The 25,198-nt window shown below is 46.5% G+C and overlaps 1 protein-coding gene and 1 long non-coding RNA gene across 7 annotated transcripts; one reads left to right on the top strand and one right to left on the bottom strand.

Moving 5' to 3' along the window:
* Positions 1-951: 951 nt before the first annotated feature.
* apmap (adipocyte plasma membrane associated protein) lies at positions 952-9,246 on the bottom strand. Of its 6 annotated transcripts, none has more exons than XM_049735280.1 (9): positions 9,209-9,246; positions 8,240-8,356; positions 6,710-6,825; positions 6,540-6,632; positions 6,115-6,231; positions 5,739-5,913; positions 5,538-5,672; positions 1,660-1,852; positions 952-1,592 (listed from the first exon to the last, which is right to left on the bottom strand). In XM_049735280.1, exons 1-9 carry the CDS (start codon positions 9,229-9,231, stop codon positions 1,383-1,385), a joined length of 1,179 nt encoding a protein of 392 aa, XP_049591237.1. In that variant the 5' UTR covers positions 9,232-9,246; the 3' UTR covers positions 952-1,382. The 6 variants fall into 6 exon arrangements, with proteins under 6 accessions (XP_049591237.1, XP_049591235.1, XP_049591236.1 ...); XM_049735278.1 differs by lacking the exon at positions 9,209-9,246 and adding an exon at positions 8,883-9,202 and having other exon boundaries at positions 8,240-8,425; XM_049735279.1 differs by lacking the exon at positions 9,209-9,246 and adding an exon at positions 8,883-9,202.
* A 6,763-nt stretch (positions 9,247-16,009) lies between these two features.
* Positions 16,010-23,249, top strand: LOC125978179 (uncharacterized). Its single transcript, XR_011087875.1, has 2 exons — positions 16,010-22,227; positions 22,365-23,249. It is a non-coding gene; the product is annotated as an uncharacterized lncRNA (long non-coding RNA).
* Positions 23,250-25,198: the final 1,949 nt, after the last annotated feature.

Here is a 25,198-nt window from a genome sequence, read left to right as displayed (position 1 = left end):
CACCACAGGCCTGCAACACCATCTTGGCCAGAACTGCTATCTTGGTAAAGGTTCCCAGGCTGTAGACATGCGGCACTAGCTGGCTGTCTGTGGTGGTTGCTGCCGCCAAAATGTGATTGACCCTCTGAGAGATCTCCCTCTTGAAGAGGGAGTCCAGCTTTTCGGAGCTCTTACTGGGCTGCTCCGGGACAATGAACGCCAAAGCAAAAGCGGTGCTCAGTCCGCCTTCCACTTTGAGCTTCATTCTTTTCTTCTCGGCACTCTGAACGTGCTGCTTAAACTCCGGGATGATGACTCTGATGGTGTCGGTGCAGAGTTTCTGCGTGATGTCCGTGCACATGTCTGCTAGGATGACCTGCGTGGCTGAGTCGATGGTCCCTGTGGCCAGCATGCTCCACTGAGCCGGCTGGATGCGTTCAAAGTATTTCTGCACCATCGGGAGGATGACGTCAGCCTTGATGGAGTAGTTGTCCATCTCCATTGTTGGGCTGTTGCCAAATTGTTAGCAGATGCTCTCGCAGTGAGTGTTTTGACACCTTTGTGATGTCTTAAAGCTTCTTTTTGCCAAAGAAGACAACAATGTACGGCCTTTGTGACCAAATGCATACTCACAATTTTCGATGATGACGTCCTAAAGGCAAATGGATTTTGATGCATTTGGCTCTGCATGCAGTGTGTAGTGACTCTTGCTAGTTCACGGTCCAAGCGTAACACTAACTCTGCGGAACCCTGTCCAGAACATTTCATTTGCTGCTAAGAGGACAAACTACAGTGGGCTAGATGTAAAGTTTTATTTTGAAGACGTGAAGTTTTATTTTCAAAAGTAAAAGCTGTCTCCCGGTGCCAGAATGGAGTCTGTTACGGGGTCTGTCATGTTCGACTTAATTCCTCTCGGTGGCCTACGGACTGCTAATGCTAAAAGCAACAAAGCTAAATGAAAGCAAAGAAGTCTGCAGAAATTAATTTAGTTTTATTCAGTCCAAACTAATTAGATCATCTCCCACCGTTGACATTTTCCCACTTTTTCTGCTCCATGGTGAAAAACGCAACAATTTGCTTTGGACGGAGGTTCACGAGGTTTGATTTTGACGATGATTCGAAACCCAGCCCCGTCACATCCTCTGCTGTGGGTAGGCCAGATAATTATTTACTCTATTTTTATACACTTTTCTTCACTTAAGCCGAACAGCGTTTTTAGATTCGCAATATCAAGACTAAAGGGAGCATGGAATGAGGAAATTAAAAGGGATGGAAGGGAGGCGAGTGGACAAGTGAGGAAATTAAAAGGGATGGAAGGAAGACGAGTGGATAAGTATAAATAGAAAAGATTGATGATGTGATCCCAGGCAACAAAGGACGGATGGGCTCGATGGACACGGCCATTACACGAGGCTCAGGTCCAGTTTTGCGAGGTAAGGTGATCGGAAGGAGCCCAAGTAAAGGCTCCCGTCATGTTCGTGCGCTTCGCTCACATACGCCGCAACCAGCCCGTCGGGGTCATGGAAGCTTCGTGAGCAGACGCCGCCGTCGTGGAGCTCGGCCACCAGGCTGTAACGAGGGACGAACTTCATCATGGTGTCCTGGCTGAAGAGCTGGGAGGCGGAGACGCAGCTTGTCACGCGCAAGCGCTCGTTGGTTGGTCTGCATGGTGGTGTATACCTTGAAAAGTAACTTCTTTATCCAGGGTCTCTGGGACAGGAAGTCCAACATTGAGAATCCAGGATTGGGGCGCACGGCGGACATAGCCACCCAGTAGCCACCGCTCGAGCTGGGCCGGATGTTGTCAGGGAAACCGGGAAGATTGTCCACGAACGTGTCCATGCCGCCCTTGTTTAGTCCTGCCACGTGGACCCTGCCGCAAAATTCAAGAGTGAGTTAGCTGGGCGCGTGCCAGAGATGAAGGACTTGGGTCACATGACTGGACTTCTTAAGGTGGCAATTTTACCATTGGGACTGGCTTGAATTTGCATTTGAAACTCTGCATTTCAATATCACGGGTGCCATTTGTTCAAAAGGAAATTCACTTTTGGTGGAGTGCGTAGAAACCCGGATACCAACGAGTATGCGGACTGCTGAGGCGACCATCAAAGAAATTAGAAGACACAATAACCACAGATCATCTCCCTTCTTTGGAGTCAAAAATTTGGTTTCTGGTTAAATGGAATGGCAACATGTCTTGTTTGCAATAAGAGACCTACCATATTGGCCCGAATATAAGACGACCCTGATTATAAGGCGACCCCCTCTTTTTCAAGACTCAAGTTTGAAAAAAGACTTTTTGAACACCAAATTAAATTTTTATACAGAAAATGATTACATCTGAAACAAATGATTATAGCAATATATTCAAGAGAAAAAGCATGTTATTTTGCCTCATTCAAATCATGCAAAAACTGTATCACATCTTAATATCTGAAGTCCAACTGTAACTGTAGTCTTGAAACAAATCTGAATAAGGAAAAACATTGCAATAAAATAATGCAAACTGCTACCGCTATTGTTGGGGAGCCTGAGGACCGTATAGGGGGTTGGCTCGGATGGTTATGCTCTTTTCGCCCCTGGGTGTCGGTCAGAACACACGAGGGAAGATTGCTTTCCTGAATTATTGGCAAAAAAGTAACAGGCACTGTGGCGCAAACTGGCAAAAGGGTATAGGCACACGTTTGGTCGTAGGGATGAGAGCATGTGTGTGTCGTGTACATGGGTGAGTCTTTGGGTGTGTGAATGTGATTCTTGTGTGATTATTGTATGAAGCGTGTGTGTGTGGTATGTGTGTGGTTCTGCAACAGACAGAAATACAGCACGTAAGTCAACGCTCAACCTCTGACGTCACACAACCCTAGTAGACGGCACACATTACATAACTAACTGCGCGAAACGGTTCCGCTATACAGTCAAACGTCTGTTTTCGAATGTCCCGGTTCTCAAACAAATCGGAATTCGAGATTTTCTTGCTTCGGTTGTCGAACAAAAATTCGGAGGTCGAACCTCGCGAGATGAGCTGAGAGGATCCGAGAAAACCCGACCGCGCGGCCCGGATGCCGACTGACTCTGAGGATTGTATTAACCCCTAATCATGCCTCAAAAGAAAGCAAGTGGGAGCAGTAAAGCCATCCTAAAACACACAAGCTCTTAAAGCAATGCGACAGTGAGCGCCCGGCGCGCTGCGGTTGTGCGATCGGACCAAATTAAGCTCCCTGCGCACTGAGGTCCACTTGAATTTTGGAAAGTACATCAGGACTTTAAAAATATTTTCTAAATTTTAGCGACGGCTCTGTCACAATAATGCGACTAGCGCGGTGCAGTTGCACGGTTGGCGGCGCGCTACGGTTGCGCGTTCGGCGGTGCGCTGCAGTTGTGTGATAGGACAAAAATGCGCAAATGAAAAAAATGCTTTAAAAAGGCGTTTTTGGAACGTAGTCTTGGAACGGATTACATTTTTTTCCATTATTTGTAATGGGAAAAATAGATTCGGAATTCGAATGATTCACTTCTCGAACGGATTGTGGTCGAAAACCGAGGTTTGAGTGTACTAAATAACCATAGATTAAATACTCTCGGCAATACACCAAACATAAGTCATCGAGACAAAATACATTTGCTGGCGACCGTTAGTCGCCGTGCAGCTGCGTAACGGCTGTAGTCATGCGTGTACGATGCAAGGCAATCTTAAAGGAGCGCACGAAGCAAACCGCGATCGGACAAACGGCACAACAGTGGACAGTAGTAACAATGAAATGTATATACCGTATTTGCCGGTGTACAGGTCGACTCGGTGTATAAGTCGACCCCCTAAAATTCGACGGAAATTTACGATTTTATGATATATCCTTTGTATAAGTCGAGCTCAATTGTTGCATTATATTAAACTTCAAAATTCAATATGCGAAATTTATTGACGAAATGTGTTCAAATTCCGGGAGGCCGTGCGCATGCGGCTGTTTATAAGCACCGCGGAGGAGATCGCGGCCAGCGAGCTCGCGACCGGCGAGCTCGCGCACACTGCCCGGCACCAACGGGAGGCCGGAAATAGCTCCAAGCCGAGCGGATCGGCACTTTATAAGCACCGCGGAGGAGATCGCGGCGCCTCATTCGACTTCCAGCGGCCGGCGAGCTCGCGCACGCCGCCCGGCACCAATAGGAGGCCGGAAATAGCTCCAAGCCGAGCGGATCGGCACTTTATAAGCACCGCGGAGGAGATCGCGGCGCCTCATTGGACTTCCAGCGGCCGGCGAGCTCGCGCACGCCGCCCGGCACCAACGGGAGGCCGGAAATAGCTCCAAGCCGAGCGGATCGGCACTTTATAAGCACCGCGGAGGAGATCGCGGCGCTTCATTGGACTTCCAGCGGCCGGCGAGCTCACGCACCCGCCCGGCACATCCGGGAGGCCGTGCGCACACGCCAAGTGGCCGAAAATAGCCCCCGCCGAGCGGATCGGCTGTTTATAAGCACCGCGGAGGAGATCGCGGCGCCTCATTGGACTTCCAGCGGCCGGCGAGCTCACGCACCCGCCCGGCACATCCGGGAGGCTGTGCGCACGCGCCAAGTGGCCGAAAATAGCCCCCGCCGAGCGGATCGGTTGTTTATAAGCACCGCGGAGGAGATCGCGGCGCCTCATTGGACTTCCAGCGGCCGGCGAGCTCGCGCACCCGCCCGGCACATCCGGGAGGCCGTGCGCACGCGCCAAGTGGCCGAAAATAGCCCCCGCCGAGCGGATCGGCTGTTTATAAGCACCGCGGAGGAGATCGCGGCGCCTCATTCGACTTCCAGCGGCCGGCGAGCTCGCGCACCCGCCCGGCACATCCGGGAGGCCGTGCGCACGCGCCAAGTGGCCGAAAATAGCCCCCGCCGAGCGGATCGGCTGTTTATAAGCACCGCGGAGGAGATCGCGGCGTCTCATTCGACTTCCAGCGGGCCGCACACTCGCGCACGCCGCCCGGTTCAAATTTTCTAAGTGCAACGCACAATGAGATGCATGAGAAACGGCCTTGGTTACCATCACATTTGAAGCGATGAATACGAAGTTAAATTTTATGACTCGGTGTATAAGTCGAGGTCGATTTTTTTCGGTCGATTTTGGATCGAAAAAGGTCGACCAATACACCGGCAAATACGGTACTCACTTTGTGTCAAAGACGCCACGATCACAGCAACATACTCAGTCGATAAAAGCAACCTTTAAGTTACCGCTGCGCACAAGTTAATGGGTATAATGTCGAGACCCCGAATGTAGGACGACCCCCACTTTTTCAGTCTTATTTCAATGCAAAAAACATTATCTTATATTCGGGCCAATACGGTAATGGAAATGGAAATGCCAGTGGTCTCTCCAAAAGTAATGGCGGCTCCTCCGAGACTAACGCCCAATTCACACCGACTGCTTTCAAATTCATCGGCCAAAACGTGGCATATCTGAATTTTTTTTCCTCGCCAATGATGGAATTCATCTATTTGTCAGTTTTTTGTACAGCCTGTCCGTCCTGACCAGGGTTGCGGGAGTGCTGGAGCCCATCCCAACTGACTCCGACTCGCCGTACCTACGTATTCGGGCTACGGTGGTCTCTGCCACCAGGACAGACTCCTCGTCGGGAAGCAACTGGATACCGTTGGGAAATCGCAGGCTGTCCATGACCACGCTCAGTTCTCCGCTCTCCGTGTCATACTCCAGCACCCTGACGGCAAGAAGCAGCACGTCAGGTCAGGTGGGCTCAAAGCCCGTCGACAGCCTTTCGCCATACCGCCCATCAGCGCTGGCCTCCATGATGAGGTGAAGATAGTTTCTGCGCTGCCACCTACTGCTGGAGCTGGTGAAGTACACCTTCTTGCCATCCTGCGTCACCGCCAGGTCGTTGATGAACAGCAACTTCCTGCCGCCCACCTCCTGGCCACCCGCCACCAGCCGAGTGGACTCGCCTGGGAAAAAAAACAACAAAAACAGCGCGGCTGCCCACTTGCCACCGCTTCTATCACTGGACTAATCACATCCACCTTGGACCCAGTTCAATGAGGGCCGTTTTGTTTGCTAAACTTGAGTCACGTGTGGGAACACATTGGCATAATATGACAACCACCACAATTGACAACAAAGGTATTTGACGCCATTGAGCAGCTCACCTGTGGTGGGGTTGACCTCAAAGACACCCAGGTAAGCGTCTGCTACAAATAAAGTCCCGTTGGGTCCCACTCGGATGCCCAGGGGCCTCCCGCAGGTCACCTCGTACTGCACGGACTCTGCACGCACACACCCAAAATCACAAGATGAGATTTAGCAGCTTTTGCATTTCACTACTTGTATCTTTCAGAAGTATTATTTGTTCCAAAATTTGCATCTGAAGCAATTACTGATTTGGTCCGTGGCATGTCTTATGAAAATGGGCTCCGGTTTTCCAGACTCAAAGCAAATGCAAGTGCAAACAGACTCGGAAAACAGGCTTTCTCTGAAAACTTAGAAATGTCTTGATTTGGATAGAGAAGCACCAGTTTCTGATTAATTTTAAAAACTGCTTTTCTTTTCCAGTCATTGTGATGCTTTGGCTCACCACAAGGAGGTTTTCCCAATCTGGCCACCGTGTGAATCCTTCGACCAATCATCTTTACAATCCTGCCATCAGCTGTTCCGCTATAAAAAACGTCTGGATGCACACGCACGCAGCATTAGCAAGCAGCAAGTTATCTTAGCATCCAACATTGCGATATGCGGGGTCTGCACCTCCGATGTTGGCGATTGACTCCGGTCCGGCAACGGCGTCTTCGTAGAGTCGGCGAGCGAGACGCAGTTTGGCGTTTGCTTCCCAGCAGCCCGACATGGCCGGCGGCTCCTTCAGACTATGGGACGGATGACATCGTCAGTAGCCATTCTGAAGCACGGTGGGAAGGCGCGGTGAGGAGACTTGCCCCCAATCAAAACTGTTGTGTCCTCGCCGTTTTCTTGACAAGCAACCAAAAAGCGATACGAACCGTCGCACAATGCAGTGCGCCAATTTGGGGCCTCAAATGTTTCAAGAGTGGATTTGTTTGTCCAATCACCGGATCACATTTTTACATTTACGTTCAGGGTCACTGAAAAAAAAAAGTTTTTCCTTCTATGACTTTTCTTGTTAATTTGGTAATTCTTTGATGACGCAAAAATTTGGCCAGTGACATGGGAGGGAGTGATGGCGCACTGAGCAAGCGATGTTGTTTAAAAAGGCGTTACTTCTTGACGCGATCATCTTTGGGAAGATTGCCCAACGATGGCGTTGGTGCTTTTCTAAAATGTTTGCACGTTTTGTTGGTTGGCTTTGCACAGAGATGGCTTACTTGTGACACGCTCGCAAAGTTGGACAATCAGCAGTGAAACGAGTTGAGTCATTTGATGGTGGTTTTGATACCGCGACGACTCGTCTTTATCACTTTCCCAAACCTTTTTGACGTTTGATTTTGGTAGGTTGGATTGCATTGCTGGAATTTCCGTTACTTTGAAACAGATGATTTGACGGTTTAGGCTTTGGTGCTCACGGAACAAGTCGGGCTCTTGGGTTCTCCGGGCACCCCTGGACAGCGATTAGCAAGTCGAGAAAGAGCCGCCAATGTGGCCACCGCCTTGATCGTTTTTTGTGTCAGGAGCTCGAGATGGAGACCTGTTGTTGTTATCGCGCTGCCATATGGAGGAGTTTCGGCAGGCTCGCTTCAATGGAGGGCCAATGGAAGTCTGGCTCTTTGAATAGAAGGCCGTCCCCCACCGAGGGGCCAACACTTTCCACTGTGCTAGCAAAATGCGTGCGTGGGTGGCTTTGCCTAGCTTCGTTTGAGGTCGCAAATGTGTGCAAAACATTTGCCAACAGATGGGCTTACTGGTCTTGTTTTGCACGTGTTGAAAAACAAGTACAGGCCCCGGTCTGTTCTGGGGAACATTTTGCAACCTTTGCAACTTCGGCTGACTTCAAAAACACTCATGTGGGTTGGCCCTTAAGCGGGGCTTTTGTCCCACTTGAGACTCAAAGTGGCCATTTGCGGGGATCGCTGTGACATGCGAGAGGCTCAAATCTTTAGCCGCCATCTTTGTGAAATGATGACATGGAGGAGCAATTGTGTCATAAGCCCAAAACATTTGCTGCTTCTACTTCCTCTTAGGTAGGAGGAAGAGCGGCGAACTGGGAATGAGAAAAAATGAGATGAGCCCATTGGCTCGTTGACACTTTTGAAACTATCTGGGTCCGCCGCCGGTCAAAAGGCCTTTGCGCCATCCATGCGGACTCACACCAGGACATCGGGCTGGATGGGCGACTCCAAGATGAGCACGATGACGAGCAGGGGCAGAAGCAGCAAGCCCCCCACCGACAGCAGCGTCGCTCGGAACACACGTCCGCTGTATGTTCTGCAATGGGAAGCCATGTCATCACCAGCGCAACAAGAAGTCATATCCTCGCAAAAGGAAGTGACTGCACTGCAACAAGAAGGCGCATTGTTACGACAACAGCAAGTGACATCATTTACAACAACAATGGTGGCGGTGGAGTTCAGCCGGATGCTGGCGGGGATGCAAATGGAAATATCACAGAACTCGAAAAAACAAATGATTGGCCCCAGAGATTTATGGCGCGTTGTCACCACGTCTCAGGCGACGCCAAATAAATGTTTATGTGGAGTCAAATTCCGGTTCCCGAATTTTTTTGGGAGTAACCCATCGATCGACATGCTTGAGTGGATAGTCACTCCTGCATTTGAACATCTCGATTTGTGACGCAAATTAACATAATTTCATCATGGCACCCCGTGTGTGTGCGTGCGTGCGTGCGTTTTCGCCTTTAACTCTTGTTTGGCTAATAAATGTGTCAGTCTGACAGTAATTGCCGCGCGCACGTCACTGGGTGTTATGTGTCATTGTTGTGTAGTCGCCTGACCCGTTGCCCTTGCGCACGCGATCAGCTGGGTGGTCGCTGATGACGTCATGTCTGTTTTGCCTCCGGAAGCGCAGGCCCGCCGTCTCGTTCATGCTGGAGCGCTTTGTTGATTCTGTGCCGGTTTGGCTCGGTCGAGCTAGCCTCACCTCACCTCGTCTCGTCTCGTCGTGGCCGTTCTTCAATTTGAAGAAGGCATAGTACGCTCTCAAACTGACCAAGTATACTCTAAGACGTACGCCACAACGTTCTTAAGGCGAGCCTCTTTTGTGAAGTGCAACGACTGTGTACTTCACACAACACACCCCACTCCAACTCTGACGTATTACCGTGAGAGCCACACGAAATGCATCCTGGGATATTTTCCATGTGAAGTCTTCGGCCTCGTCCAAATACCCTCTATTACACGCCCTCTCACCATGGGTAAGTGCGCGATCACCGAAACCACTGCGCAAGCGCAGAAGGTCGGACATCTTAGATCGCTAACTTTTTTTCCCCCACACACGCGCGCGGTGCAAAGCAATTTTATTTTATTTGTCCATCTGTGATAGTTTGAAATAATTCAAAACACAAAAGGACTGTAATAAATATTTATTAAAATACTATTTTAAAACATACGCTGAGTTCTGCTCAGCCAACAGAAAAAAAGTAATGCTCTCCATCCCTGATATTATAAAACAAAACGCCATTTGCAAAAAAAACCGTAGAACTATGCTTTAAGTTTGCTCTGATGTGAGTGCTCATTCGCAGTGTGTAGAAATTGAACTCGTGTTGCCAGCACACAAGACAGGCAAGTGTACCACTACACTAGGAGTGGGAGATTTTTTCAGGCCAAGAGTCAGTTATGTAACCAGGCCACCCTGGCCTTGCCCACGTGCATGTTCATACCCACACTTAAATGCATGGGCACAAGCAAAACGCATTTGTGCGCACACACATGCACACAATCATTCTTTGGGTTTTGTTGTGGGTGGTACCGGAAAAACAAATTAAAATCTCTAGAATGAGGGCGAGCAGAATAATCAAAAGATCTCTCTGTCAGACTGTCTGTGTCCTGAGTTGGCCTTTCCCTTGCACTGCTCCCTGGACTTGTCTTGCCAGTATACTCTACATCTGCTGGGAGTGTCAGAACAACCAGCATAATAATTATATTATTGATACCACATTTAATCAATATCAAAAGAAATAAATATGAATAAATATATGCTTTTCTTCGGTGGCTCGGTGGCGCACTGGGTAGCACGTCCGCCTCACAGTTAGGAAGGTGTGGGTTCGATTCCACCTCCGGCCCTCCCTGTGCGGAGTTTGCATGTTCTCCCCGAGCCCGCGTGGGTTTTCTCCGGGCACTCCGGTTTCCTCCCACATCCCAAAAACATGCTTGGTAGGCCGATTGATCACTCCAAATTGTCCCTAGGTGTGAGTGCGAGTGCGAATGGTTGTTTGTCTCTGTGTGCCCTGCGATTGGCTGGCAACCGGTTCAGGGTGTCCCCTGCCTACTGCCCGATGACGGCTGGGATAGGCTCCAGCACGCCCGCGACCCCTGTGGGGACTAAGCGGTTCAGAAAATGGATGGATGGATGGATGGATATGCTTTTTTTCCTCCAAATGTTTCATGCATAGTCATAGCCTATTCAATCCCATGCATTGATAGATGACTGTCGGTTCTTTACCTGTCAGCTGCTCTGATCTAGTTCTGGGCCTACTGTCTGAAGCACCAAAAGTGGCAATATTTCCTTTGCATAGGAAACATAGACATATATTTTAATATTAATTTGGCCAGGGCCAGTTACAAAGTTTAGAGGAATGTGCAAGTAAGAAAGAATAACAAATGACTCTTCAACTTACAAAATCAACTAGAGCTAAATCTAACAATAAATCAGCAGAGGGACAGCCTTATTACATGGCAGCGGCACATGCAACACATGCAAACTGGCATGCATACACGCGCGGGCACACACACAGTTTTTAATGGCACCGTGTGTGTGTGTCTGTGTGTGTGGGGGGGGGATTAGGGTTAGTTTTTTTTTTGTCCCTCTCCGCACCACCTTTCCTCTTCTTATTACCACGTTCGAAGTCCATTATCCTCACTTGCGCCGCTCGCTAGCTACACCAGACTGCACCTGACATAGTAACACACCCCTTCCTCCACACGCGCTCTGTGTGGTTGATACGGACTGTGGGGGCGGGTGTTAATTTATATGAATTAATCGTCTATCCTTCCTCACATGCTCCTGGCCCGAGTGGCCTGGCCTATCAGAGAGATAGCACACGCAGACTTAAAAAAAAAAAAAAAGTAGAGAGACGCAGGCCAGCAGGCCAATCCTCGAACAGGTGTTGTGCTCGATTTGGTTCCCCCGTGAGATTTTGTTCCCCCTGCCGCCGCCGACCGCGCAACGGCACCGCGCTGTTCGCATTATTGTGACAGAGCGGTCGCTAAAATTTAGAAAATATTATTAAAGTCCTAATGTACTTTCCAAAATTTAAGTGGACCTCAGTGCGTAGGTGCGTAGGACCTCAGTGCGACATGGCTTAATTTGGTCCGATCGCGCAACCGCAGCGCGCCGGGCGCTCAGTGCCGCATTACTTTAGGAGCGTCTTTGTGTTTTAGGATGGCTTTAGTGCTCCCACTTGCTTCCTTTGGAGGCATGATTAGAGTTGACGCAATCCTCAGAGTAACGAGAACGTAATAACGAACGGAGTCAGTTGGCATGCGGGTCCTCTCGGCTCATCTCGCAAGGTTCGACAACCGAATTTCGTCCGACATCCGAAGCAAAAAAAATCTCGAATTTTTTGTTCCAATACCGATTTGTTCGAGAACCGGGACGTTCGAAAACCGAGGCTCCACTGTATTTTCGTTTCGGTATTGCTTGTAAACACTCGGTGTAGACTGGCTAGCCCACCCTACTTCCTTCACACACACACACACACACACACACACACACACACACACACACACACACACACACACACACACACACACACACACACACACACACACACACACACACACACACACACACACACACACACGCACACACACTGCACAGTGACTAGATTTGAGGAGAAGGGTGTGACTTATTTGAGAAACCTGGAATTGAGTGAAATGGAACGGAGTGGCAATTCTATTGACAATGTACTGAACATGTATTAAGTTCGAGGCAGTCGAACAAAATCCCGGACGATTTTGAAATTACCCCCGCTAATTAATTTAGCTGGTTATGTGAAAACCAGTGACGTGCGGTGAGGGTTGGTGAGGCACTGACTCAGAGTCAGATTTACAAACGTACTGTATGATGCTAAGGCACTGACTCACAAATCAGATTTACAAGCATATGTTGGATTTTGTCCACAATTTAGGGAGCGTGTTATCTGCGCCTCACGGCAAAAGCCTTTGCCAATCGCCTGTTATCCAATTTACTCACTGCGTGCTCGTTTGATTTCTTCAGATTTAGGAAAATGCAAAGACACTGAAGCAGAAATTAGACTTAGACAGATTGAGTTCAATCACAATTCTTGTTCAAAAAGCTCTGTTTTCAGGAAAGTACAATACAGCGCTGGGCCCTTCAAGAGCGGAAAGTCTCCATTCAGAAAAGGCAAAGTCCAAGGTTGTTAGATCAGTTTTATATTCAGTAGCACATTGTGGGCCGGGATTGATGGGCGATGAGTCTTCGGGGTGGGGCAAGTTCGAAGGAGAGTCTGCTTCCATGGGAGTGGTGCTGGTTATGGGCGATTCGGTGTGTAGGTGGGGGGGTGTTGGTGTGTGTGTGTGGAGGGGGGCTGTTGTCTTCCCACCCGTCTTCCGGGCTTGGCGATTGTTAGGGTTTTCAGGTTAGTTTGATCCTATGATTATGTTGGAATGTAGACTGTAATGATTAAATCAATCACGTCTGGCCCTCACAATGTAATGATTAAATCAATCACGTCTGGCCCTCACAATGCAGAGTAAGATCAAGTGGTTGCTTCCTCTGCTTGATTGACCAGCTGCAGGGGAAGCAATCAAAGTTGTTCTGTTTCCCACAATAGTGTAAAACACCCCCTGCTCTGATCTTATCAGAGGCCGGGGGTTCACCAAACCTGTCCACTCCCACCCCCACTCTGTTCCTCCTAATAAATATGCCCTTGCAGGGAGGAGACTTTTAGACTTCATTCGATAATCGCTGTTCAGACAGCGACGAATGGACTCTCCACCTGCAGGTGTCTAAAAGAACTTGCCTGTCTCCGTGTGGTTCTTGCAAAATAAGTTGGAGTGAGCAAATCTCTAACAGCGATCATCTTTGGCCGAGTCTTTGGGTGGCTCCTTCTGGCACCTGCTGGTTTTATCTCCACGTGACCTTCCTGTGAACATTCTTCTCCAATCTTGGACATACACTGTCGTATCTCATTCAACCGTATCTTTTCTTGGTTAGGCAAACTATTTCCCTCTGTGCAGAGCGTTTGGTAGTAATCAAAAACTGGCGTCTAGCATTCGTCAAAACATTGTCACGGTCGGGTGGAGCATGGAGCAGGACGACCAAGTGCTGCTTGGACCAGGGTTTATTGGCGGAGCTCAAAATACAGACTCGGTAAACTGACATGACTTAGCAAAACAATGACTTCCCAACGAAAACATTCTTGACACCGACAGGAACCAAAAGGACATGAAGACGACACGACAGCAACCAATGATCCGACAGGGAGTGAGGGGCAGACAGGACTTTTATACACGACAGGTAACGAGAGGCAGGTGGGAACAATCACACTGATCATGGGCACACAGGAGGGGAGGGGCGAGCACACAGACAGAAACCAAGACAACAGACACATAGTGGAGCAGTTGGGGACGAGACCTGACAAACATAAGATACAATCAAGTACTGAACGGTCAAGACGACTCTGGCCGTGTCCATTATTCAGAGAAAAAACATCAGGCATGCATTACACAGTTCCTTAAGGGTCATTAAGCTATTTAGGCAATATATCAAAAGTCATTTGTTATTTGTATAGGAAACACACCAAAATTGCATTAAAAGCATAGACCACAGGACAGATATTATATTATGTTTTATTATATTATTCATTTTTTAACAACTTATGGTGACAACTGAGGAAACCATGTTGAGCCCTTTACTGCCCCTGGTGGCAAGGTGAGGCAATGCCTCACCTGCCTCCTATGAGTGCACGTGCCTGGTGAAAACTCTGCGTAAGTTACTCTGGAAACAAGGGAAACTCTGAGTTATCCGTTCCAGAAAGAGAGGTAATTTAAACTCTGGGTCAGTTACTGCGGTGAACATAACCTGCTCGCTGGCAGGTTTACGATAAGAGACCCAGAGTTTCAATCTGTCTCCTCCTGTGGTAGATTGGATCGAGCACTCAGTGCTCGACTGTGTTTGTCTGCCAGTACTGGAGGTTCAGTGATCGTGTGGTCAGGTCTGTGTGTGGAGTTGGGTGGGGCGAGTGAGCACCCAGTAAAGATCGGCTCGTACTGCATCCTTGGCTCCGTGTGTTATTGTTTAAGCAATCAATAAACAACCTACTATAAGCAACAACACTACAATACAGTTCATCAGAACATAAAGCTACAACACCTCCCACACAAAGAAAACAGTTAATCATGGATTGGCCGTCAATTCAAAATCCGATCGACATAGAAGCCGTAATAATTCGAAATGCTTTTACGTCGCGAGAGAATCTTCTGAGCCAGATTAGATGTTTCATCATTCCTAGAAGAATGTCTTTTCGAGCGTTACTGCTTTCTTCGAACGGTATATTTTATCTCAATAACCTTCACTGGCTGTGGTCTGCCTGATGGTGTAGTGCACACCCGGACTGACCATCGGGAGAACCGAGAGTATTCCCGAAGAACAGGTGTTGTGCTCGATTTGGTTCCCCCGTGAGATTTTGTTCTCCCTGCCGCGGGAGCGCGCACGCCTTGTTTGGAAAGCGAAAAACCGATGCCGTACGGCGTCAGCACTATGTTGTTTTCAATAAAAACATGAAGAACTCACGTTTGCGTCAGTCAATTTTAATTTTTAGAAAGGATTATTCTCATTTGATGTCTTTAAGTTCATCCGCGTTCTGCCGTTGAAGCGGGGTGCATTCAAAGACCAGTCGTACAGACGGAACACTCATGCACTTCACCAAAAAGCAACGATATAATTACGTGAGCTCTTTGCATAAACCTCGATGCAAAGAAACTCCTCTTTTTGGGTACCATTACATGCTACAAGGAGTATATATTACAAAGGATACTTTATACTTAATTGTGATCATCATACATCCATCCATTTTATTACTCAGGTATTTTCAAAGCAAATTAATATTGTTGCATTTATTAACTTGCTTTAAAATGACAGCGCAATATAATTAAAAGCTGACACTATAGCAATGTCAAACGTGTTCATTTAAGAAAAAGCCACGGACGTTTTGTGATAAAATCTTTCATAACGAGAATGATCTGAGTGAATTGATTTGAATGAATAATTGAGAAGACATTTATGTTCCGAAGGCTCCTTTTGTCCCAAGCACAGTGACAGGTGGTGGGGAGGGGGGATAAAAAATGTAACAGGAACTCTATAAAAAATGTCAACCCGTGAGAATTCGTGCCCCCCTCCCATTTTGAGAACGGTGAGTGCTGCACTCCACCTGTTTTTTTTTTTCTGTCTTCCTGGGGGTCTGTTCAGGTAGCGTGGCAAATTTGAACAGATTCCCTCGATCCTAGGCCAAATTACAGGGGGGAACACATCCTCACGGCGGCCCCGTGAGGATATGTCCCCCCCACCACCTTATTTTGAGAACGGTGAGTGCTGTACTCCAACTGTTTGTTTTTTTCTGTCTTCCTGGGGGTTTGTTCAGGTAGTGTGGCAAATTTGAACAGGTTCCCTCATTCCTAGGCCAAATTACAGTGGGGGAACACATCCTCACGCCGGCCCCTTGTGGAAATGTTCCCCCCCCCCCCCCCCCCCCCATTTTGAGAACGGTGAGTCCTGGACTCCAACGGGCTCCTTTTCTGTCTTCCTGGGGGTCTGTTCAGGTAGTGTGGCAAATTTGAACAGGTTCCCTCGTTCCTAGGTCAAATTACAGGGGGGGGGGGGGACACATCCTCACGGCGGCCCCGTGAGGATATGTTCCCCCCCCACCCCATTTTGAGAACGGTGAGTCCTGGATGCCAACTGGCTCTTTTTCTGTCTTCCTGGGGGTCTGTTCAGGTAGTGTGGCAAATTTGAACAGGTTTCCTCATTCCTAGGCCAAATTACAGGGGGGAACACATCCTCACGGCGGCCCCGTGAGGATATGTTCCCCCTGCTTCATTTTGAGAATGGTGAGTGCTGGTTTCCAACAGTTTTTTTTTCTGTCTTCCTGGGGGTTTGTTCAGGTAGTGTGGCAAATTTGAACAGATTCCCTCATTCCTAGGCCAAATTACAGGGGGGAACACATCCTCACGGCGGCCCCGTGAGGATATATCCCCCCCCCCCCCTTATTTTGAGAACGGTGAGTGCTGGCCTCCAACTGTTTTTTTTCTGTCTTCCTGGGGGTCTGTTCAGGCAGTGTGGCAAATTTGAATAGGTTCCCTCATTCCTAGGCCAAATTACAGGGGGGAACACATCCTCACGGCCGCCCCGTGAGGATATGTTCCCCCCATTCAAAACGGTGTATATGTGCGTGTGTTTAATTAATGAGGTGCACTTCGATTTACATGCTTGAAAAGCTAAACCAATACATATTTTAGGAGAGGGTTACAAATGTTCCTTTTAACTGTTGTATGACTGAGTACTCATAGTGAAGAAGTTATTGATTGCATTGTGCAGTTCGAACTTAATAATAACGGAACAGAAAAAATAAATAAATGTTTTGTGCATAAATGTTATCCTTACTGTTAGGGTTTTCAGGTTAGTTTGATCCTATGATTATGTTGGAATGTAGACTGTAATGATTAAATCAATCACGTCTGGCCCTCACAATGTAATAATTAAATCAATCACGTCTGGCCCTCACAATGCAGAGTCTGTTTCCCACAATAGTGTAAAACACCCCCTGCTCTGATCTTATCAGAGGCCGGGGGTTCACCAAACCTGTCCACTCCCACCCCCACTCTGTTCCTCCTAATAAATATGCCCTTGCAGGGAGGAGACTTTTAGACTTCATTCGATAATCGCTGTTCAGACAGCGACGAATGGACTCTCCACCTGCAGGTGTCTAAAAGAACTTGCTTGTCTTCTAATTGTACTAAGTTCATTTTGTTTTTCCTTATTTAATCACTTCACAGGTTTCTTTTATATCAAACAAATGGTTTTAGGTTATTCACCTGACATGTTTCGGCGGTTTCTTCCGCCTTCATCAGATGATATAAAAGAAACCTGTGAAGTGATTGCTTGTCTTCTGTTTGGTTCTTGCAAAATAAGTTGGAGTGAGCAAATCTCTAACATTTTGGTGCCGAAACCCGGGATCCTCATACCCACCATCTGACCGGCGAAGGAGGACGTGCTGCATTGTCGACAAGCCAGCGTCCATTAGGAGGACCTGGAAAAGAAAGTCCTGGGAAGAGAATTCTTCGCTGGGCCAGCATCTTAGGTCTGCCTTCGTCTGACAGAGGTGGATTGACGGGATCCGGCGGTGCAACGAACCAGGGGACAAGTAAGTTAAAGCGCTAAAGATACGGCTTTGGTTTGTCCGAGCTATGAGATACGGCTTTGGTTTGTCCGAGCTATGAGATACGGCTTTGGTTTGTCCGAGCTATGAGATACGGCTTTGGTTTGTCCGAGCTATGAGATACGGCTTTGGTTTGTCCGAGCTATGAGATTCGGCTTTGGTTTGTCCGAGCTATGAGATTCGGCTTTGGTTTATCCGAGCTATGAGATACGGCTTTGGTTTGTCCGAGCCATGAGGCCTAAAAAAGCGCTGGAGTTAGTGTGATTGAGTGTGTGACTGGTGGGATAAATTGACTAAGAAGCAGTTCTAGCGTTGATCCATGGCAAAAAAACAGGCTAGTAATTTGTTGAAAGGTCAATTTAAACCTGCATTGAGGATCCTCAAAGAAATAAATAAGTAATAATAGTAATAATAATAATAATAATAATATTTTTGAGACAGAGATTGTAAAACCTAAAACTACTAGAATTAAGATGGGAAATAAAAACGGTAGATCTCTACCTCTTGACGGAGATGAGAAGTACATGGCGAGTAGATTTCTTAATTGTATGCAATACATGCCAAAGTGGAAGAAAAAGTATGGTGTAGAAGGGAAGTTGAAAGTTGAAGTGTGGAAGATAGTGGTTGAAGTTTTGGAGGACAGTGTGGCTAGGAAGATAGGACTGAAAAAGAAAAGAAAAGAGAGTGAATTGGATTGTGCTAAAATGTGGTTGAAAGCTTCACAAGAAAGAAGAGAACAAATCCAAAAGACAAAAGATAGAAAGTTGAAAAGTGATGAGGCCGCCATTCAATTGAGATTTGAAAAAGAATTCAGGGTGCATAGTGGCATCCCATTCAATGATACAGCTGAGAGTGCTTATCAACAACAGCTTAAAAATGCGCTCCTCACTAATTTCCGCCCTGAAATAGGCAACTGGGTGAGGAAACATTTGGTGGAAGTGGATGTTGCAAGTGTGACAACAACTATGCAATGGGCCAGACATGCTGAAAAAGTGATCAAAAAAGGCAAAAGTTCTGATGTATTTCATCTAGATAATGATGATGATGAACTAGATGAAGATACAACAGTCTTCTTCCAAGGGTCCCAGCAGGTTAGAGGGAGAGGTAGAGGCCAACAAGGTCGCAGGCCGCCATATAATTCAAAACCCCCACGAGATTCTGACAACTGTTGGAACTGTGGGAGACGGGGACACTTCGCACGAGAGTGTCGTTTTGCAAAACAATGTCAATCAAAGGGTGGAGGAAGGAAAAGAGGAAAAGCCTCATTTTTAGCATGACAAGCTTCCTCCTCTTTGACCGCTTATGCTCATACAGAGAAAGAAAGAATAGATGCCCATATGACAGCAAAACATGTCATTGTCAGATTATTAGAATTTTTTTTAGATTATTAGAAGTCCTGTCCATCCAAGAAGTATGACAATGCTGTTTGTATGCCCAAATTACAAATGACTAGAGCTCAAATTGTGTTACACTGAAGTTAAAATATGCAAATCAAGTGGTAAAGAAATGCAACTTGCTTCTAGAAGATAAATAAATAAAATTAGAATGTGCTGTCCTCGTGTGCATGGGAGGGACCAGCTCATGATCGACCACAGGAAATGGCCAGCCTGTGACGAATCATTGTTGCTGGGAACTACCTTTTGCATGCGAGAGCTGTGCATGTGTGTGCGTATATGTTAAAATGATGAACATTGGCTAAAGTTTTAGTATAAATAAAATTTGCTAGACTGTGGTCTATCCAATTTGCACCGCAGAACAGAAATGATTTTGAAAGATAAAAATGAGAGGAAAAAGAAATCTGTTTGCAAGCAGAAACTAATCCACACTAGTGCATGTAAAGTGTCGAGCCCACATGAGAAATTCGGAAAAAAAAAAAAAAAAAAAAAATGACAGAACATGCTTTCAGGAATTGGAAGAAGCTAAATTGTGAATTTAAGATTTTGCAATGCTACATTTAATAGGAATAATTGATTGGTTGTGTTATAAGATTATGCAAAATTCTAAATGCAAGCTAAATCTGAGAGATTGAGTTCTTCAAATTTAAAAACAAAGAAAAAAAATTCAGATTAATTTGCCAGTTGTTTGGTTTAGTTAAGTCTTTTTTGAATTGGTGGATTGTTCTACCAGGAAACCTAAGTTGAAAATGATATATGAATATTGTGTGGTGAGCTTGGATGAATTGGGACCAATGTGATAGAAAGACTCCTTTTTGGAGACTGCGTGTGAGATGCAAATGAACATTGATGAATGATAGCCTGAATGAAAAGAAATTACAGGTTGAATGGTTGAAGTTGTTGGCGACTACTATGGAAAATTAGTAGAGCGACTTTGATGAAAGAATGATTTTGAGCAGGTTGAATGTTAGAAAGAAACACGTAGCTTTTGGATTGATAATTAACTAGAAAAAAACAAAACAAAAAAAAACTGGAGAACCAGTAACACATGTAGAAGATGTGTGAACTGAGAAATTGAGAAGCGTTTTGGAAAGAAAGTCAAATTAAATGATGATGGAATCGTATGTAGTAAAGAACGCATTCTCCCAAAAAGTTTGTCAAGGTGTGAGGCATGGGCGTTGCCAAGCCTCAAAAGGGGGGGAGTGAGTAGGACAGATAGTGGAAGATAGTAATAATACTACAACACTTTATGACAATGAATTTTCGAATACATTTGGTGTTATATTGTGGTAAATTTTTTGTTTTGGTGTAGATAGTTTAGCAACACGAGAGATTTAGAGGTTCAAAAGAAAGACAGTTAAAAGAAAACATTTTTGATTTGGACAATTGCAGGCTAACAGGAACATGAGAAAGATAAGAACTACGAGGGGAGATCCAATTTCATTGGGGAGATTGAGAATTCACAGCACCATACTCTAAGTCACATTTTTGAGCAAGCATGACAATAACATGTGATAGGTCAAGACATACAGATCAGGGCTTGATGTGGAAAGCAGACCTCGATGAGTTGATTTTCAATAATGATACTGAAGACAACATACTGTCCGATTAAATTGGAACTATAGATAGATAAAATGTAGCTCAAAAAATAGGATGAGTTGCAGGATTTACGATATAAAAACGAGACCGCTGTTATTAGAAGAATTTGAAGTTTGGTAAACAAACATTACCAGCAAATTGATGGAAGCAGCTACATTTGGAGATAGTCTTACAAGTGTTCAAACCAGCCTGTCATTCTCAGTGTCAGGGCCCCTGAAACCCAATCCGAGTCTTCGCCTGCAGCCGTGAACAACCACAAAATGGTGCCTGGCTCTGAAGCACCTTTGACCTTTGGCGAAGGACAAGAAAAGACTGCTGTTGTGCTTGGAGGAGGACAAGTACACTCCGGAGGAAATACAACATCCTCGGGGACGAGAAAAGACAGTGAAAAGCGGAGGAACTCACAATGATGAAAATTGACTCATTTGAACAATGGACTCATTCAAGAGTGATGGATGGGGTCGCTCTGAAGCAACAACAAAAGAACACCAACTTGATAGGGTGAAGTGCGGCAAAAAGATATGGACTTGGAGTGTCTGACAACCAAATCGCACTCCTTGCTACGGCGTTCCCAAATTTGGTGAAGCTTGGTTCAAAGTGGAAGGGAGATTCATTGTGCACTGAGTTTGACAGAACTGAGGAGATTTGATAAATAAATAATTAAAAATTTGAAAAATACGTAGGGGTACAGATTATAATCAGAGATTGAACGGATTTGGATAAAACAAATAGGCTAAAACGGTAGGAAACAAGAGCAAGATCTTATATTTTGGCTCATCAAGCTTAAGACGTAGAGGTCGAGTTATATAAATTTTAGAACAGGACATTTGGCAGTCAGGAGGAAGCTAGGTTGCTCAATGTACCTACTCAATACAATAGTAAGGTTTTTTATACCACAGTGGAGGTTGGATGGTCAGAAAGTTAGGTACGTTCAATTTTTGACATTCACACAGTCATGCATAGGAGTCACAAGGCGACAGTTAACAAGACAATGACTGCAATAGGGGCCACCTACGACTGCACCGACATGAAAAAGTAGAAGTGAGAGAGCAGAGTATGGGATTATATGCTAAAACGTCTGCTATACATTTACCAATAGGAGATTCTATCAAGAGAAGCTACATGAGAGATGGATTAGAATCTCTTTGTCTGCGTGGGTGCGTGTGTGTGTGTGTGTGTGTGTGTGTGTGTGTGTGTTCACACCCTGTGTGGGTGCGAGCGTGTGAGGACAAAGAAGGCATGGATAAGACAATCTCTTTTAAACCAGGAGGCAATAAATGGGAACGCCCCTGTCATAAATAGTTTTTGGTTAAAGGGAATCATTAGGAAGTGTTCAAACTCTTCCCGCAAACATTCCTATTTGCCAGTTAAATGGGCACTACAATTGACTACGAGAGTTGCAAACAACAGATGAAGAGCAGTCCTTGGCAGATTATATGATCAGGACGCTCAAACTGTGTCAAAGACAAATTTACTGCCGCTTGATCTTTCCTCCTCACAGGTCGACAACCCCATAAATCCAGTAGACTGGGTCTACATCGAGGTCATCAAAGGAAGGAACTGGGCCAGCCACGACGGGAGGGACCATTCCAAGTCTTGCTGACTACACATGTTGCACCCAAGGTTGCAGGACCCACAAATGCATTAACGACGACTGCTCTCCAGGAGGAAACTGGATGGGAGTTTTGGACATCACCGCTGTGTGCCAGGATGAGAGAGCCGTTTTCAAGGTGTAAGGGCTCTACTACCAACATGGCTGCACCATCGGACGGGACCTACTTCAGCCAGAAGTTCAGAGGCACTGCCCCACCTGCATCCTATGAGTGCACGTGCCTGTTCAGTACGGATCATGGTTTTGTGGTCACAGGAGTTGTCCGATGCTGCCTGCCAACTGGACAAGAGTGTGTGCGCCGGTGTGTGTGACTGACCTCACCTACAGACTAGAACATCATCAGCTGACGAAAACACGGGCACATATACAACTTCTTAGACGTGACAGTTGTGATAATGATAATGAGACGTGGATTGCGTAGATGCTGTTCTGTTGAGCATGTTTTACAGAAACTTGATGATTTGACCATCGAAAATGCTTCGCAAGTGATGGATACAATGATGTACTGTTTCTGTGTTTTTCTTTTTATTTTTTGTTATTCATAGCATTCTGGCCGCCTGTGGCAACGGGGCCGTGTAAGAATTTTCCTGCTAATAACATCTGGCCAGCAGGTTTTTCGCTTACACAATAAGTTTGATCTGGGGTGTTGAGGTAATGCCTCATCTTCACTGGAAAGTGTTGCTATCATTGTTTGTTGTTTTATTTTTACCATTCTACTTTCTTCATTATACGTATATATGGTTTTTTTTTTCTCTTGCTTATCGTTGTTGTTTGGGGTGGCATAATCATATGATAAATCAGGAGGGAGATGTTAGGGTTTTCAGGTTAGTTTGATCCTATGATTATGTTGGAATGTAGACTGTAATGATTAAATCAATCACTTCTGGCCCTCACAATGTAATAATTAAATCAATCACGTCTGGCCCTCACAATGCAGAGTCTGTTTCCCACAATAGTGTAAAACACCCCCTGCTCTGATCTTATCAGAGGCCGGGGGTTCACCAAACCTGTCCACTCCCACCCCCACTCTGTTCCTCCTAATAAATATGCCCTTGCAGGGAGGAGACTTTTAGACTTCATTCGATAATCGCTGTTCAGACAGCGACGAATGGACTCTCCACCTGCAGGTGTCTAAAAGAACTTGCTTGTCTTCTGTTTGGTTCTTGCAAAATAAGTTGGAGTGAGCAAATCTCTAACACTTACCCAAAAAGGGGAGTTTCGCAGTTCGAACTTAATAATAACGGAAAAGAAAAAATAAATAAATGTTTTGTGCATAAATGTTATCCTCACCCTAAAAGAGGAGTTTCTTTGCATCGAGGTTTATGCAAAGAGCTCACGTAATTATAGCGTTGCTTTTTGGTGAAGTGATTGAGTGTTCCGTCTGTACGACTGGTCTTTGAATGCACCCCGCTTCAACAGCAGAACGCGGATGAATTTAAAGACATCAAATGAGAATAATCCTATCTAAAAATTAAAATTGACTGACGCAAACATGTGTTCTTCATGTTTTTATTGAAAACAACATAGTGCTGACGCCGTACGGCATCGGTTTTTCGCTTTCCAAACAAGGCGTGCGCGCTCCCGCGGCAGGGGGAACAAAATCTCACGGGGGACCCAAATCGAGCACAACACCTGTTCTTCGGGAATACTCTCGGTTCTCCCGATGGTCAGTCCGGGTGTGCACTACACCATCAGGCAGCCCACAGCCAGTGAAGGTTATTGAGATAAAATATATCGTTCAAAGAAAGCAGTAACGCTCGAAAAGACATTCTTCTAGGAATGATGAAACATCTGATCTGGGTCAGAAGATTCTCTCGCGACGTAAAGCATTTCGAATTATTACGGCTTCTATGTCGATCGGACTTTGAATTGACGGCCAATCCATGATTAACTGCTTTCTTTGTGTGGGAGGAGACAGATTGAAACTCTGGGTCTCTTATGGTAAACCTGCCAGCGAGCAGGTTATGTTCACCGCAGTAACTGACCCAGAGTTTAAATGACCTCTCTTTCTGGAACGGATAACTCAGAGTTTCCCTCGTTTCCAGGGTAATTTACTCAGAGTTTTGACATAATCAGCCAAAAAAAACGTCCGGGAGAATTTCAAAATCGTCCGGGATTTTGTTCGACTGCCTTGAATTTAATACATGTTCAGTACATTGTCACTAGAATTGCTACTCCGTTCCATTTCACTCAATTCCAGGTTTCTCAAATAAGTCACACCCTTCTCCTCAAATCTAGTCACTGTGCATTGTGTGTGTGTGTGCGTGTGTTTGTGTGTGTGTGTGTGCGTACGTGCTTGCGCGTGTGTGCGTGTGTGTGTGCGTGTGTGTGCGTGCGTGTGTGCGTGTGCGTGCGTGTGTGTGTGCGTGCGTGTGCGTGCGTGCGTGTGTGTGTGTGTGTGTGTGTGTGTGTGTGTGTGCGTGTGTGTGTGTGCGTGCGTGTGTGTGTGTGTGTGTGTGTGTGTGTGTGTGTGTGTGTGTGTGTGTGTGTGTGTGTGTGTGTGTGTGTGCGAAGGAAGTAGGGTGGGCTAGCCAGTCTACACCGAGTGTTTACAAGCAATACCGAATTGAAAATACAGTGGAGCCTCGGTTTTCGAACGTCCCGGTTCTCGAACAAATCGGTATTCGAACAAAAAATTCGAGATTGTCCATGTGTGCACTTGGCACCAGTTCAATGATCGACTTTGTAGTCGTGTCATCGGATTTGCGGCCGCATGTTTTGGACACTCGGGTGAAGAGAGGGGCGGAGCTATCAACTGATAACTACTTGGTGGTGGGTTGGCTCCAATGGTGGGGGAAGATGCCGGTCCGACCTGGCAGGCCCAAACGTATTGTGAGGGTCTGCTGGGGACGTCTGGCAGAATCCCCTGTCAGGAAGAGCTTCAACTCCCACCTCCAGCAGAGCTTTCTCCACGTTCCGGAGGAGGCGGGGGACATTGAGTCCGAGTGGACCATGTTCCGTGCCTCCATTGTTGAGGCAGCCGACCAGAGCTGTGGCCGTAAGGTGGTTGGTGCCTGTCGTGGCGGCAATCCCCGAACCCGCTCGTGGACACCGGCAGTAAGGGACTCTGATGAAGGCGGAAGAAACCG

This window comes from Syngnathus scovelli, chromosome 12 (assembly GCF_024217435.2).
Source record: "Syngnathus scovelli strain Florida chromosome 12, RoL_Ssco_1.2, whole genome shotgun sequence".
Lineage (NCBI taxonomy): Eukaryota > Metazoa > Chordata > Actinopteri > Syngnathiformes > Syngnathidae > Syngnathus > Syngnathus scovelli.
This window is presented reverse-complemented; position numbering and strand designations above follow the sequence as displayed.